At 39.0% G+C, this 17,469-nt stretch overlaps 1 protein-coding gene across 1 annotated transcript in view; it reads right to left on the bottom strand.

Moving 5' to 3' along the window:
* SLC9A9 (solute carrier family 9 member A9) overlaps nt 1-17,469 on the bottom strand; it is a 537,568-nt gene that overhangs the window by 270,792 nt on the left and 249,307 nt on the right. The window contains exon 9 of the mRNA XM_069473135.1: nt 4,057-4,145. Within this exon, the coding sequence (XP_069329236.1) occupies nt 4,057-4,145 (89 nt within the window). The remainder of the gene's footprint in view (nt 1-4,056; nt 4,146-17,469) is intronic.

Below are 17,469 nucleotides of genomic sequence, written 5' to 3'. Positions count from 1 at the left end.
ACAATAAATGTTAATTATTTACATTCATATCATACATCGATGTGTATGTTGGAAATAATTTTTAACTGTGAATTGCATGAAGGGAAGGAGAAATTCTGGTTAAAAGGGACTGGATAGAAGTACATGGTTTTGGAAGTCAGCCTCAAGCAAGGTAAAGACGACTGATGGAAACACCCTGGCACTGGCCCAGGCCTGCCTGCGGGGGTTGAGGGGATGAGGGAAACAGGAGCGGGAGACAAGCTGTAACTTGTGTTGGTGGGATCATGGGGTCTGTATGCAGCCTTCTGGGTACCTCAGTGTGAGACATCTAGGCTACAGACCCCCGTGTGCTGACCCCATCCTGAGTGTCCCTAGCTGTGCTTGCAGTATCTCTCTATCTCTAGGACTGGATGTGCACCCTGTAAAGCAACAGACCACTCCCAGTCAAGGCATAGAGGTTGCTGCATATGTTCATATACTCTTTAAAAGAATGCTTTACTATTTAAAATATAAATCCTTAGGGTGGATAACAGCATCACAGTGTCTTTGGTTAGGCTGCTTTGTGCCTAACACAGTGATGTTACATGTTTTTTCGTAGGTTGGAGCAAAAATTAAATCATCTACATCTAGAGGGTCATTATCATTTACAAAACATGTCTTAAAGTGAAAAAATACAATTTTAAAAAGGTACTCTGATTCTTAAAACTATAAAGAATACATAACTCTCAAAAGCCTTTATATCCAGATACAGCTATTTGATTAGCTGGTATAGACACAGTCAATGAATAAAACACTTTTGTACACATGTGACATCACATAAGACTCTCCAAACCTTTCCCAGTTTCAGAGAGGACACAGTGGCAACCTCTACAGTATATGCCTCAGCATTGCTTTACAATTTGTAATGCGTTTCCCATGTGGTGTTTGCACTTTGCTTGCTACACTGGTGCAGATGTGGCCAAGGACCTCAGATCATATTTCTTTCAAAGTGGCGACCTTAGACTTTATAAACTAGAGTGTGGGATATGTATGAGTACATGTATGTGTAGATAAGCAAGAATGTATAAATATGTACATATTCTATGTATGTATATATTGTAAGAGAAAAGATAAGCAGAAAATGACAGATCCTGAAAGAAAGAAAAGAAGTGAGGAAGGGGATGAGAAGGGAGTGGAAGGAAATTAGCATTCATTAGGCTTCTGCTATGATCCAGGCGCCCAGGAAAGAAGGCAGTGGGGAAAACAGAGATGAGGGTATGCAGTTATCTAGATGTTAAAGAATGAACTTGTAAAAATCTCCTTCCTTAAAGGAGAATGCTGTAAAAATGGGATGCTGGCAGCCTGTCAGGGAGTGCTTGTCAAGCCATTCACAGGGAGAACAGAAGGCTGTGGAAACTGATTCTGGCTTTGTCTCCCCTAGGTGCTGGGGTGCTGTCTTGCCATGAGATGAGTTATCTTTGAAGTTCTGCTGAGCAGTCTAGATAGCATGACTTAAAAGTGCAAGTCCCTAACCAGGGTTCGGCTTCCCAGAATACAAATGCTCAGAGAACCAAAAGAGGACAGGTAAAATCAGCCCAAGACATTTCCCTTTAAGCCCTAGGGAATACTAGTAGTCTCCATAATTAAAAGGATTCTAGAAGACTGTATTTTGGAGGTTTCTGGGTATTTGTATCCATTTTTTGGTTCTTGTTTTTGTTTTACTCAGAGGTCCTTGAAATTTCTGTAATTGCATCTTGTGATCCCTGTGAGTCACCTGAGGTGATGGGCAGAGGGGAACGGTGACCTTGCAGAGAGTCCCTGGGCAGGTTGAGGAAGGTCAGGTCCAGCTGAGCTTGGAACATGACAAAGAGAGAGGGATGAAAGCAGCGATCATTTTGGAGAGCTCCAAAGTAAGCCTTCAAGAACATCTGTTTAGTAATTCCTGGTCAGCTATAGGTTCTGCTTGGATGTCACTTCCGCTTTCTCTGCTCCCACCAGCCCAATATCACATCAGATGTCCTTGGCCATGTCAGGTTTATTATAAGAGCCTCTTTTCCTCCATTTGATTTGGGATAGGTTGCATCCTTTAGCGCAATTCTCCATCATTTCCTATATCCACATTCTTTAATATATAACTCTGAAATGCTCTCCCACTGTGGGTCAGGGACCTGCTTGGCCTCTGGACTTTGGACTGAGCCGTGTGATTTTCTGTGGCCAATAGGATATTTGGGAAATGTGATGTAAGTACAGGCTAGAAATGGATTTTCTTCAATGCTGGGGCTTGTTCTTCACCAGGAAAAGAATGAGAGACACGTGGCACTGGCAAATGTTCCTCAGTCAGCCTACCCTAGAACAGAGCCCCCAACAAACCCACACACACCTGAGTGAACTCAGTCGGTACAAAAAGAAACACTCAGTTTAACCCAGCTCAAGTGGCTGAGCCTCGCAGGTGTGTGATAAATAAGTGTTTATTGTTGGATGCCACTGGAGTTGTGTGGTTATTTCTTATACAGCAAAAGTGTCCTTTTGATCAAAAGTGTCCTTTGATCCTTGTCCCTCATGTCTGCCAGAGTAATATTTCTAAAATGGAACTCCAATTATCTTAAAATTATTGTGCCTAGAACCCTTCAATGACTTCCTGTTATGGACTGAATTGTGTCCCCCCCAAAGTTCATACGTTGAAGTCCTAACTCCCAGTACCTCAGAATGAGACAGAATTATTGAAACTCTGATCAGTTAAGATGACATCACACTGGAGTAGTAACCCAATTTGACCAGAGTCCTCATAAAAAGGGGAAATTTGGCAGTAGACACAGACACAGGGAGAATGCAATGTGACCATGAAGGCAGAGATTGGGGTGATGTGGCTATAAGCCAAGGAACCCTAAAGATTGCCAGAAATTTTCCAGAGGCTAAAAGAGAGACACAGAACAGATTCTCCCTCACAGCCCTCAGAAGGAGATAATCCTGACAACACCTTGGTCTCAGACTTCTGGCCTCCAGAACTGTGAGACAATAACTTTCTGTTATTTAAGCCACTCCTCATTACCTTTTGTATAAAGTCTAAATTCCTTCACAAAGTACATAAGTCTTTTCATAAGTTGGCCTCTGGCTATATCTATGGTCTGGTCCCTCACTGTATTCCACCTGCGTTAGCCTTATCCCAATTGCTAACCACACTGAACTATTTACAGAGCTTCAATCGCCTGCTTGGGAGACTTTATCCATGCTGATCCCTTGCCTCAAATGCCCTTCCTGCTACCCTCCATTCCCCACTAGACCCAACATCTTTACCCAGCTAACTTCTATTTTCATTTCAAGCTCCAGATCAAATAGCATCTCTGGAAACTTTCTCGTGACTTTCTCAATCCTAACTAAAAAAGATGCCCTACTAAATGCTCCCCCTATATAGATATTCATTTCTATCATGGTACTTATCACACTGCAGATAACTGTTTGCTACACATCCCTGTCCTCATCAACAGACTTGATAATGAACTTCCTGAAGGCAGGGTCATATACTATCTGTCCTTGTATCCCTAGTGCCTCGCATAGTGCCTGGCACAGAGGGGCTCTGTAGCAAATGTGTGTGGAAGGAATCTGTGTGTGTTTGTGTGCAGATGTCCACAGATATGTTCTTGTCAAAAGAGAGATACATTCTGCTTGTGTGACAACTGGCAGTTGAGTTTGCTTGGAATCAAAAGCACCCAATTAAAAAACAAACATCACTTCCTCCTTCTTCATTTCCTTCTCCCTCTATAACAACCCGATCTCACAGGCTTTATAATGCTTTTAGATGTAAGTGACTGTGAATTATTACTGACTATAGGCCTTTCATCTTCAAGACTGACAGTCTAAGTTCCACATCTCTCAGGAGGGAGAGACTATTACAACTATATTTTTGCTTACCAAGAGAATTGTTAATGGTTATCCTAGAGGGGAAAAAAAAAGGTCTATAAATATCCAACCCGTAATGAAGCCTTAAGCTTACTTTCTTCCTTTACTAATGAAATTCTTTCTGAATGCACTGCCAGAATCGCTGCATAACCATTACACTGAGCAAAGAGACAAAGCCTACAATGAGTTTTTTTCTTTTACCTGTTTAGTCCTCATTTTGGAATCTGACGACAGATTGTTGTAAGTATAATGTGCCTGTGTGACTCCACAGAAGAGAACAGCAACTATTCCTGAAATTAAAAAACAGATCAGTCAAAACCGATTTTCTTTATCATTTAAGTCACAGGATGGGCTATCCCAGCTGGAAGAGGGACTTGGTGTTAGTAGGGCTAAAACTGCTAATAATCACCGTGATGATGAAACCTGGGTAAATCTTGCTACTTGCTTTAAACAGGGGCCTTGCAGGGTTAAACCTAAAGAGAAGCATTAAGAAGTAGACTCTAAATAAAAGTGAGAAGTAGATTTTTCCTGAAGATAAACGATTCCTTGGTCATGAGATAGGAAAGTTAGACTTGGAAACATAAGAACAAAAGACTCCATTGTCAACTCTGGGCTTTTCATAGCCAGGGCTAACTACTTTGCTGCATTTTATACTAAATACTAGCATATTAGCTCAAAGACATTTGCTTTCCACTGTGTTCCTTGGGGAGCCTGAAGAGATTCCTTCCTGTCATACCATAATTTAGTATTAAAAGCCCATGAGTCACAAACCTAAGACATCTACAAGGGTTTTGTTGCCGCTGCCAATGCTCCTACGTGCCAACCAGGAGAGAGAAGTCCTCGTTTGCTCCTGAGCCTCCTTGGCAGGGCTGGGTGCCCTGTCCTGTTGCTGCTGAACGTGCTAGTGAACACATCCCAGTAACACGCTCCTGGAAGGTAAACGGTCTGTGCTTGCGTGCTTTCTACTAGCCGTGGGCCTTCAGCTGCTCCTTGGCTCGCTGCAGGGTTTATGTTTTAAACCACATGATAGCAGCTTTAAATGCTACATGAAGTCACACATACACTAGATACTTTCTAGGGACAGAAGAATAGCAACCATGAGACGAATGTGTTATTTCTCCCTGGGCTCTGCTATTCTCTGTATTATCGCCCCTGTGCTGGGGTGGGGAAGGGGTGGGAGCTGCACTCTACTTTGGATTAAAGATTAGAGCAATTATGGGAAATTGGGCAGAGAGGAGGGCTTTGGGAAAAACACAAGATATAAGTATTCCTCAACTCAGACCAAGAGGATTGAATTGAATTTTAAGCAGCAGAATCTTTCCAACTAAAAAACACTCATAAATTAAATGCTGATGATTCTTAAGAGTATAGAGATATGTGAACTGAATACTGACATTTCAAATGAATCTGCAATAAAGAATTTTAAAGAACTGAGCTTACTTATTTAATATGTAGACTGTATGATTCTATTTACACGTTATTTTTTCAGGTTGGCATTGGATAAAATACTGCTAAGGCATTTACATAATGTAAGTGCATAGAATTTAGCAGATTTATTTCCTTTTAATACTATGCTTCAAAATTTTAGACAAAATAATAAAAACAAGTAGGAAATTTTTCCAAGAAATATATATTCAGTAAGTGTTTCTGTAGATTTTTTGGGTAAACTTTCAGTTTCTCGGCATCTCTTCAGAAATTCTAAGAAAAAATGCTTATACAATATTATATTTTACTCTTCACAGAATTTCTATTAAAAATCAGTGAATACCAGGGAAATTTTCAGGACGCTGAAGCACTTTAAGTACTTCAAGGCACAAGGAGGATTGCCATGGATATTGTTTTGGTATCAAATATTTCTCCTTATTTATTTAAAAATGTGATTTATCCATCTGTCAAGTCTAGTCTGTTGAGGGTTTTTCTGGGTGAGGTTTAGCTGACCCTCTCCCTGCTGTGGAACTGATTTGACTATATATTAATCTGTGAAGAAGTAGGGGGGAAAAAGGGCAGGTGTGCATGGGTAGTGAATAAATTCATTGTGAGAACAAGAGTAGGTAGCAAACAAGTGTTATAAAGGACAGGGAAGGGATGGAGATTGGTCAAACAGCTGCTGTGGGCCAAGAATGGTGCTCATTTCATTTACGTCTCCTCATTACATTGATTTCCTATCTCACGACAGGCTTACCATAACTAACCAACCCTGCCCACTGCCTTTCTTTTTTCAGTAATAGCATCCATCCTTCCTGTTGCTCAGGCCAAAACTTTGGGATCACCTTTTACTTCTCCTCTCATTGTTCATCAGCAATTTTGTTGGCTTGTCCTTCAAAACTTACCTTGAACCCAACCATTTCTCAACACCTCCACCCCTAACATCCTGTTCCAAGCCACCGTCATCTTTGGCCTGGATTACAGCAATAGCTTTCTAACTGGCTTCTCTGCCTCCCAGGCAGCCCCCCGCCCCTAGTCTATTCCTCACCCAGCAATAGTGATTCTTTTTTTAATTTCAAAATGATAAGGGGGTACAAATGTTTTTGTTACAGGGACACCTTGTATAATGCTTAAGTTGAGGCTTTTAATGCACCCATCACCAGAATAGTGTTCATTGTCCCCAATAGGTAGGTTTTTATCCCTCACCTCCCTCCAAGCCTCTCCTCTTCTTGGTTTCTAATGTCCTTTACATCTCTTTGTGCCCATGTGTGCTCATCATTTAGCTCCCAGTCATTACAGAGTACATGTGGTATTTGTTTTTCCATTCCTGAGATACTTCTTCACTTAGGATAATGGTTTCCAGTTCCATACAAGTTGTTGCAAAAAATATTACTTAATTCCTTTTTATAGCTGAGTAGTACTCTATAGTGTATATATGTACCACATTTTCTTTATGCACACATGAATTGATGGTTGATTCCTTATCTTTGCAATTGTGAATTGTTTTTATGATAAACATTTGTGTGAAGGTGTCTTTTTCATAAAATGATTTCTTTTCCTTTAAGTAGATACCCAGTAGTGGGACTGCTGGATCAAATGGTAGGTCTACTTTTAGTTCTTTGAGGGATCTCCATATTATTTTCCACACAGGTTATACTAATTTGCACTCCCACCAACAGTAAGTGTTCCTTTCTCTATGCATCCACTACTATTGTTTTCTGAATTTTTAATAATGGCCATTCTGACAGGGGTAAGTTGGTTTTAATTTGCATTTCCCTGATGATTAGTAATGTTGAGCATTTTTTCATATTTTTGTTGGCCATTTGTCTATCTTCTTTTGAAAAACTTCTGTTCATGTCTTTTGCCCACTTTTTAATGGGGTTGTTTGGTTTTTTTCTTGCTGATTTGTCTGATCACATCAGCCCTCTGCTCAAAACCTTGTAGTGAACTCCTGTGGCTTGAAGGGCCCTGCAGGATCTGATCTTGCCCTTTCTCACCTCCCCACAACTCTCTGACCTCATCTCCTACCACACTTCCCCTTTGTCTCACACTTGCCTCACTGCGCTGTTCCACCACAAGGCCCGTGCTCTTCTAGGTCCCACTGAAAAGCCCTTCTCCAGACACCCACATGGCTCCCTCCTTCAGATATCTGTTCAGATGTTACATTATCAGACAGGCCTTCTCTGTTCACTGTATAAACATTCTCCCTCTCATCATTCTCTACTTGCCTGTCTCGCTTTGTTTTTTCCCATATTATTTACTGCTACTTAACATTTTACATATTTATGTGTTTATTTTCTGCCTCCCTGAACTGCATTGAAAAGCTCAGTGAGGGCAGAGGGAGTCATTGGTCCCTAACCCTTAGAGCAGGACCGGGCACACGGCAGACACTCCGTGAGTATTTGTTGAATAAATAAATGAACATTCCTATCCCCACCAAACAAGGAAGACACGAAGGTAATTTAACCAAGGTCACCTTGAAAGTGGCAGGGCTGAGATTCAATATTTCCCAGACTCCCTGTGCTTTTCTGCCTATATTAGACCATCTTTGAATGTTTTAAGGGGATCTTAAGCCATCTAAAAAATATCATTTCTGATATCCCAGGGAAACAGAGATTTGCTGATGAAGATTACATATCTAGCCAGCGGGGCTTGTCATTTGAAGATAATTTCCGTAGTCGCTCCATTGGTTTTCGTTTCCTTGTCTTTAATAGAACACTAAAGGCAACATTCTTGTTAAACACTTTTTGAGGTTCGTGTGTATGGATACATCACATTAGCAAAAAACAATAGTACGCCTATATGACCAGAGGCTTGGTGTGGCAATTAAAATAAAACAACAAAATTGATCTGACCCTTAGTATTAGCATACATAATCATAATTCTATAGTTTGGTAATTAAATAAATCACACAAATTACTGTAATTAGTATGACTTTTACAAGCCAAAACACATTTTGAAAATGTCTCATCTAAATACATCTATTATCTATAAAATTCTCTACCATAGAAACAAATTCGAAGTTGACAGTTTTCTACCTTACAAATGTACATTTTAACTATCATGTTTTCACATGCCCATGCCTGCCAAGCGCTGGTTGTGCTGCTGTGATATGGGGCCCTAGACAACTCTCTTAAATGCTCTGGATCCCAGATTCTCATGTGTAATCAGCGGAGAAGGAGGACTATGTGCTCTTTGTGCCAGTCATCAAACTAGTTAGTGTCTTGGCTCCAAACCTACCCTTCTTCACTGGCTCCGTGATCCTGAGGCTGGGGCTCTACCAACCATGTCCTCCTTTGCCTGTGCTGTTGGGCTCTGCCAGTATGAAGCCCCAGAGAGAGACTAGAACACAGTGGGGAGAGAAGGACTTGCTCCTTCCTCTTTGCCTGCTCCTCCTGTCAGCTGCGTCTCAGGAAGACCCAATGGCAACCCTCAGGGAAAGCAGCCACAGCCAGGCAGTGTCCCCAGAGGTCTGGATTCCAGCCCAGTGGTTCCCTCTTAGGAGCTTCTAGATTCAATTCCATTTGCTCCTCCTAGTCTTAGGCTTCACACCTGCTTCCTGGAATTATTACTTCTCTGTCACCTCCATGTCCCCTTTGTACTTTTTGAGCTCTCTGCCAACTGTTTATCCAGTTTCCTGCATTAAACTCCATCTGTCTATAGCTAGGTGGTTTCCCTTTTCCTGACTGAGTCCTGGCTGGTACTCTCTTGTGGGTCCCTTCCCATTCTAAACCTTGATAGTTCTCTGAAACCATGGAAGGTTTGCCATCTGTAAATAAGATCCAACTTGCATCTTCCCTGTAACAACCAGGACAATGGGCGACATCAGTAGCAGCTGAGACACTGTGCCAAGCCCCCAGTGACTGGACTCATGCTCCTTTCAATCCTACCTGTGGTAGGAGTTGGTATTTTTAAAAAGTGATGTGAGTTTGAGCCATTATATTGGAATAAGTGGGTTGGAGATAGGGATACGTTAGGCCTAGAACTCTTAAAGAGGCCTATGCCAGACTTGGACATGGGTCTTCTAATTCCCAATCCCATGACCTTTCTAAAACCCAAGCACTATCCTACAATGGAGTGGCTGCCTTGAAGTGTGAGGCATTCCCCATCATTTGAAATGTCTGGGCTGAAGGATCATCTGCCAGATTTGTTGTAGAAAGGATTCTCTTCATAAAGTAAATGTTTCGATTTCTTCCAATACTGTGGGTTTGTCTAGGCATTACTTCATTAATCCACTATGATTAACATCTCAATTTAGTCTTTTTTTTAAAGTTCAGAATAAAGAAATAATAGTGGTTCCAAATGAAACCTTTAGACATTTTGAATAGAGGCATCCCAATTTTCTCAATAGGTAAAGACAGGATAAACTTCAAGACTTCCAAATATTCTTTCAATTTGAGACAGACAACTCTTCTAAAGTAAAATTTTAAAACATATCATTACCATAGTTTATACTTATAAAAGCTTATTTTTTTTTTCAAATAAGCTGTGAGGTTTAAAGAGAAACTCTGAAAGTCTTCTCTGTGTAGAAAAGGATGTTTCCAAATCTCTAGACCACAAACTTTCAGGTCAGAGGACATTGAAAACGGTGAATTCTAATGTCTGTGCCCAAGCAACAGAGGCAGCTCACTGCGCAGGAACCCACTTCCTTTCTCCTATCTTACTGCTGTTTCTCACCTCTCTGCCTTGCCTGTCCTGTCACTCCCAGGCTGTGCTTAATTTACAGCTTATATCACTGTCCTCGCCATACATCAGAGGCCATTTGACTCCATCTGGAAGCTCACTGTGGTCAAAAAATCTGCATTATGTAAGGATTTCAGAACTTTTGCCAGTGCCCTTGGATAGTAATGTACGTCCAACTAATGTACTGAATCACCTGAGGATCTTGTTAGAATGATGATTCTGCTTCCATAGTTTTGGGGTAGAGCCCCAGATTCTGCTTTTTTTATATCATCAGGGGATGTCCATGCTGCTGGTCCTTGGACCACACTTTGAGAAGTAAGTCTCTGGCCCATGGTTTGGTACAAAATATCAATTCACCCTTGCTATGGCTTGGCCCTGGCCTTGTATGGTCCTAAAAAGAGATTTTTGCCTTATTCTTAAGCCTTTAGCATTTGGGACAATTAGAAGACAAAGGAGCAACACAATTTTTGTTACCCTTTTTTGTTGGCATATACATGTCCTTTGCTAACTTTAAAAAAATGTTTTAAAATTATATTTTTGTGTTTTCTTTTCTGTTTTTCTTCTGTGACTTTTTAGAATTGACATGGTTCTGTGAAGTAATTTTAGTTTCAAGGAGGAATTATAATCAAGGATATGCGAAGAGTTTTAATTTTTTAAAATTCATATTTTATGGCTTTATTTTTAAATGATTCTTTTTAATCCCAATATTACTAGAATGTGAACAAATTACTCACATAGCATAAAATTGATGATAAATTTTACCAAATAGTTCAATAAATTTTTCCACCTTTAAAAAAAGATAAAGCAAATAAATCACATCCTGTGATCACAGTGGCATAAAATTATCATCTTTTGGCCACAGTGTTATACGATTGGAAATTAACAAATAGTATAGATTAAATAAATGTATCCATTGGAGATTTTAAAATGTACTCTTTTAAATAAAATTGGAGTTGAAGATAAAATTTTAGATTATTTAGAAAAAAATAAAAATATATACTACATTCCTTATCAAAGCCAATGGGATAAAAATCAAATGATTATTTAGGGGAAAATTTATAGCCTTACATGTATTTTATTGGTAAAAAAAGATTGAAAATTAACAGACTATTTTATCTCAAGAAGCCAAACAGAGAACATAAAAATAGATCCAAAGTAAATAGAATAAAAAAACTTAATAAAGAAAAATGAAAAATAAGCCAAAGAGAACATATAAAAAAGTAGACTTGGTCAGTAAAATTAAAAGTTGTAAATTAACAATGTCTGGGCTCTCTCGGGGCTCCGTGCTTCTCAGGCCCTGTTCTCTGGCCACAGCCACAGGTGTGCAATGGCTGATGTTGGCCAAAGTCTTCCCCTACTGGCCTCAGGCTTCTCATTTAGATAGCACCGACCCGTCTCACAGGTCTGTTTTGAGTATGAAGCAATATGATGGATATTAAAATGCTCTACAAACTAAATGCTAATAAGCAAATATAAGGTTTTACAGTAATTATTAGAAGTAGATGAAAGGAAGACAGCATGAAAAGAAGCAATAACTTAGAGAAGCTCATTTCCGAGGTAAACTCAACAACATTTCCTGTTTAACAAGCTCCCAGGGGATAAAATAGTATGCGCTTTGCATATTCTATGCCCTTAGTTGTTATTTGTTGCCTTCTTCACCTTGAACTCCTGCATCAAGGAAAGCAGAGGTGAAAATGTGCTTTTTAATCCTAGTAATCCAAACTTAGACAATTCTCAGTAATACTATAGTTAAGGTACTAGACTTTCACGAGTTAGCCTGGATATCCACTATTTAGCCACTTGATTGCTACTTATCTATTGAGGTTCTCTCATGAGCAAAGCACTGGTCAGGGATACGGGGAACATAAGAATGAATAAACCCAGCTCCAGACCCCAAGCAGCCTTATGTTTCCTAACAGAGACAACATGCACACAGAGACATCTAACACTAGGTGGAATGTAGTGGTTGACAAGAAAATAGCAATCCTGAGAGTGACTCCTCTCAGGCTTTGGAAGGTGGGAGAAGGATATGGGGAAAGTTTTCCTGAAGGATGCAGAGGCTTTTGGATCTTCAAAGATGATAAAAATTAGGGAGTGCAGGTTCAGGGGTAAGGAATTCAATAAGAAGAAAGGGAGAGAGGAGACTGTGGGGCATGCCTGACAAACAGGTACTTCACCAGCACACACTGAGTTTTAATTCATTATACATAGGGAATAAATACACATTAAATTAATTACAATTTTTCTAAGTAGAAAACTTAATAGGAGAAACAACTAATAAACTCTAAGCTTATCTTATATGTTTTATTAGTCCTAGTATTCATAAAAATTCTAAGTATGAAACACCTTAGTATACCTCTCTTCTGCTGGCAAAATATTTCTTCAGTTTCTTTCCCAACAAAAATGAACTACTGATCATTCTGTTTCCATCTCTGCTGGAAAAATAAGCAGTCATTAAATGCAATTGCTATGTTGCCTAAGATCTTGGATTCAAGCTGTATTTATGGGATTCTGTGGCAATGATGAATGGAGTTAAGTGTTCCACATATATCTGGGTCCATATGGAGTGGGTCATGCTCAAAAATATCTTTTTTTTATGGTGAGCTGTATAATTATTTCATTATATATTACAATGTAATAATAATAGAAATAAAGTGCACAATAAATGTAATGTGCTTGAATCATCCCGAAACCATCCCTCCCCGCCCCACTCCCCCCCACCATCCTCCACCTCCTCCGAGTCCGTGGAAAAACTGTCTTCATGAACAGGGTCCCTGGTGCCAAAAATGTTGGGGACAGCTGAAGTAGAGACCAAGTACTTTTTTGGAGGCTCAGAATAACAGAGAATCTGGATGGTTCTGGGCATAAAAGGGTTTTTTGTTTTTTTTTAAATTTACTATAGGGATTCTTTCATCTTGAATTATTTGGATAATTGTTTATCCTCACATGGTCCTCGTAGAAACACTTTCAGATGTTACGGCAGTCAAATGACGTTGTTGATTTTTTTAGTGTAGTGGAGGTAAAACACCTTCCTGGAAAACTTTCAGACCATCTCCAGCCCACCTAAATAGCACTTTCAGAACCAAACACTTGAGTATTTCTTATTTGCAATTTTCTTTACTATGTGGCATATGGGGCTCTGAAAGAAATCAGGAAGCAGCCTAGAGAAAAGAATGAGAGTATCTGACTCACGTTTGTGTGCAGGATGGCCTTTCAGTGTTTGCACAGTGAGACTTCAGTAGTGGGTGAGAGCTCCAAAGAATTAGCTGCAGGGGTTCATTTATGCCATCTGAACAAGAACTAGAACCAATATTTTTTAACACTAGCTCAAAGAACTGTTTTGAGAAACCACAAAGAGGCATACAGTTAAATTCAAGTCAATTGGCAAGCAAAGAAATTTAGGAAACAGCATGCGGATGTCCATAATTCTCTGGGAAAAATAATGATTCTGTTGGCGAGTAAATTATTTCCAGAGAGGTCGATTTTCAGAGGACAATTAACTCCTTTGATTAACAGAGTAGCATTTACATTGTTCTCCATGATTCTCACTTTGGGATCCTCTCAAACAGCATTAGTGCTGCTAAATATATGTCTATGTACTTGCTTACATGATCAAGGTTCAATGTGTGGTTGTAAATCCCGTAAGAACAAAATGTACTACATTGAGGGATCTAGGATCTATCTGGTCACAGCTCAGACATCTAACTAGCTTAATGATTTGTGCAATTTAAATTCATTGCCTGGTCCATTGTTTCCTCCTCATTAAATTAAGGAAGGTGGTGTGCATTAGCAGTCATCAAACTGGGGTATGTAAGACAACCCATTGAAGAGTGGAAGAAAATATAAGAACTTTATAATTTTAATTAGCATTTTTTATATATTATAAAATTATCCCTTTATGTATAATTACCCTTGTGGGTAAAAAAATGAAAATAAATATACAAGCATATGGTACCTGATGAACTTATTTTATTTTTTGCCAGATGGGGTCAAGAAACTCTGGTAAACATTGCTCTAGTCTAGCTGACCTCTAAGCGTCTTCCAATTTTAAATGTCTGTGATATGAATAGCTCAGTTTTTACATTTGCTTCAAGGTCTGCATACATGGAATTGAAGAATTGCACTGTGTTTTATTTACTGCTTCATGTTGACTTCCTGTCAAATAGATTATCCATGTCTTCCTCTCGACCTTGATCTCCACAAAGGGCTAATGCCCTGACCATTTTGCATGGCTCCCAACCCATACCAGTGCCCAGGAGACCAGGAGATATTAGGTGCTCAAATGCAGATTTGTCAAAGGAATGAATCTCTATTTCAAGAAATGTTTATCTGCTTTGAAAAGAGAACATGTGGAGATTAGTTTTTGATCCTCACAAATATTAATAGGTATTTACATGAATTCATTAGTGGGAGGGTCCATTTTCATTTAATATTTAAATTTCCTTATTCAAGACTATTCTCACTTACAATCTTTGCCTCTGATAACATTATTCCACAGTTCTTTTCTCATTAAAATTTGATAAAGCCTTCAGATAAGGAAGCAGAAAAATAAACATCTGTCACATGAAGCATGTTTTTCCTTGACATGAAACGCAGACTCGAAGAGTTTCTAAGACTAGAGAATATTGTGTTTTTGGACAGGAAATATTATATCATTAGAACACAAAGAGTGAATGAGTAAGAAAGAAAAAAAACGTGTCTTGCTCTTAGATGGTCCTCTGAGGGACTGAAGGTTGTTGGGTTATTATTCCATGTCACACTTTTATTTATTTTTGATCTAGTAAAAAGAGACATTTCTGACAGGTTTCCTACCACCACTGAAAGTGAACCTGGAACTGAGAAGTCAAAGATTTAACGAAATGGAAAACTCCTTCAGGGAATACGAAAGAATCCAAGTTTGCAAAGAGTAAATTCCCGTCTAGTTCACCATATTTGGCAACTCCGTAGTTGGCAGATAATCATGAGTCCATGGAATATAAGAACATCAATATAGAAAACAGCATAAATCTATGTTCTTATTCTGGTTTCTCCAATGTAGAGTATAGACATGCATTTAAGTGTTACTTCATGTCTATGTTGCATGATTTATAAATTTCCATGTAAAACAAAAATTCTCTATGTAAATTCCTCATAATGTAGTAATGAGCACTTATGCAAATTAACTTGAGGTCTGGAGAAGAAAAAAAACACTTTTCCACTTATATCCCTGGCATATTGCCTCAAGTTTTGGTGCTCATCAGGCTTACCCTCCTTGTCCCTTTCTCTTTTCAGTTTCCATTTCTTTGGTGTCAGCTAACACATTTATACCAATGTCGCCTAAATCTCTAATCAGCAATCTCATCCCAGATGTCCAGGTCCCATTGTCCACTGTGCAAAGCTTTCCACATGGGTGTTCTACACTTGTGTAGAATTCTGAAGGTCCTGGAATGAACTGGTGATTGTATCTCCCTTTCTATTGCATTCACTTGCACCCCACATTTTGGTGAAATGAACCATTGATCCCAGTTGATACAAGAACCTGGGAATTATCCTTAATTCCTTTTTCTCCTTTACATACATGTTAGTTATTTGTGCCATTTTTTGACAATTTTCTACACACCTCTGCAAAATACAGGCTCTTGAGAAGAAAAGAATTTTCCCTTTTTGCTATGCCTCCTGGCACCATGAAGAGATGTTAAATAATCGGTGAAAACATTTACAGTGAAAAAAGCAGGGTAAATTTGTCCACAACTTCAGTTACATGTGCAGGTTGTTTGAATATTGAGATGAAGAGCTATTTGAAGTTCAAGAAAGTGCAGGTGTGAGTTAATGAGTTATTATGCAAGGAGATGTACTTTACACCTGTGTTTAGTGAGATGGCATCATTGCATGTTTGCCCTGGGTTCAGTGTGCTGGTTAACTAATCCCCTTGAGAACTTTGGATGCCTATTTCTGCAGCTTGAATGTCTAATATTTTGAGCCTCCAGGCTTTATTTTTGGCTTGGAAAATCCTCACTGCACCTCATTTGTTGGTAAATTGTTGACTTAGTTGGATTCACCTGGTCCCGTCAGTATGGCAGCAAGAACAGTTTTAAGGTAAGAGATGTTGGCTAATGACATGTATTTAGAAGCTGAAACTGTCCAGATTTGTTTTGAGAAACAATTCAAACTAAGTCCTCTGCTGGAGATTTGTTTTATTTGCTAAGCTCCAGAAATCCATTTTCTGTCCAGTCATGCAATGCATCAGTGGCAACCCAAATGGAACACATTCACCTCTGAGCTAAAAGCCTTCTTAAGAGCTTCAAAACAATTTTTGCCAAACTGAGAGATGATGGAGATGAGAAGTAATGAGCCAACTTATTCAGATCAAGTGAAATCTCAACATGTCCAGTAATAGTTATTTTATTTGGAAACATTTCCTCCTTGTCTATTGTGAAAAAGGAAGACTTTCCCAAGCTCCCCTTTTCCTGACTGCTTACTCAACAAAAGCTTTTCAAGAGCTGACTTGACAGATAAGCAGGACCTGAACTTCCAAGTGAAGCTTTTCCTTATCATGACAATGTAATTAGGCCCTTGTGATCTGAGACCAATAGAACAGGCATGGATGGAGGGATTGAGATGATGTAACTGTTTACATTGTGCTCCATACTTGCGTGTGCTGAGTGATTCTTTCAGACAACTTGGTCAATTCCTTAGTGAATGGGCCAGAGTTTTACTCATTTTTTTTTTTTTTTACCATTTTAAATTTTTTTAGAGTCTTTTACTCTCTAGAATCAGACTAAAAAGTGCAGCAGCATTACTTAGTAATCAGGACTTTTTTCTTCATATTTTTACATGTTTATTTACTTAGATGGAAATCATTCTAAGTTGAGTGAGTAGTGGTCTGTCCTGTTTACCTTTTTGTATGAGAAAATGAGGAATGCCAATGGCCTCCTCCCCCTCCTTTGCCTCCAATGGAAATAAAATATGCCCCAGGAATCTAAAAATGGAAGCTGCTTTTATTATAGCAATGCCTGGAAGCAGGGAAATCATTAGATACGGTGTCAATGTTGCCATTAGAAATATTACTCTTTGGGTGTTTAATGACAGTCCCTGAAAGTTTGCTTCTGGCAAAAACCTGACCCCCAAATTCTCAGCTGGGAAACAGATTATAAAAATGAATTTTCAAATAACCTGTCCAGTTGTGCTTTTGGTTATCTTTACAAATTGAAAAGCAGCTTCTATGACAGGATTCAATTCCATTAGAGAGTATGTTATAAATAATACTGCTGAAGTATTTTCAATATTCAATTTAAAATAATAGCTCAGTAACCTAATGACTTTTAGAAAATAGGCCTCTGCACAAGAAAAATTCAACCTGATCAGAAATTAGGTGGACATATATGTCAGGTACCTCATGGAGAGAATACCTTAGGGTCATGTATTTACTCAAAAGCCACATTCTGGGTGTGTACAATGTCCTTCCATTACAAAATAATAAAATCCTTTGAACTTCGCAGTGAGGAAAATGGAGACACCAATTAATAG

This window comes from Eulemur rufifrons, chromosome 7, assembly GCF_041146395.1.
Source record: "Eulemur rufifrons isolate Redbay chromosome 7, OSU_ERuf_1, whole genome shotgun sequence".
NCBI classification, from domain to species: domain Eukaryota; kingdom Metazoa; phylum Chordata; class Mammalia; order Primates; family Lemuridae; genus Eulemur; species Eulemur rufifrons.
Note: the sequence above shows the minus strand (reverse complement) of the source record. Positions and strands in the feature narration are given on the sequence as shown.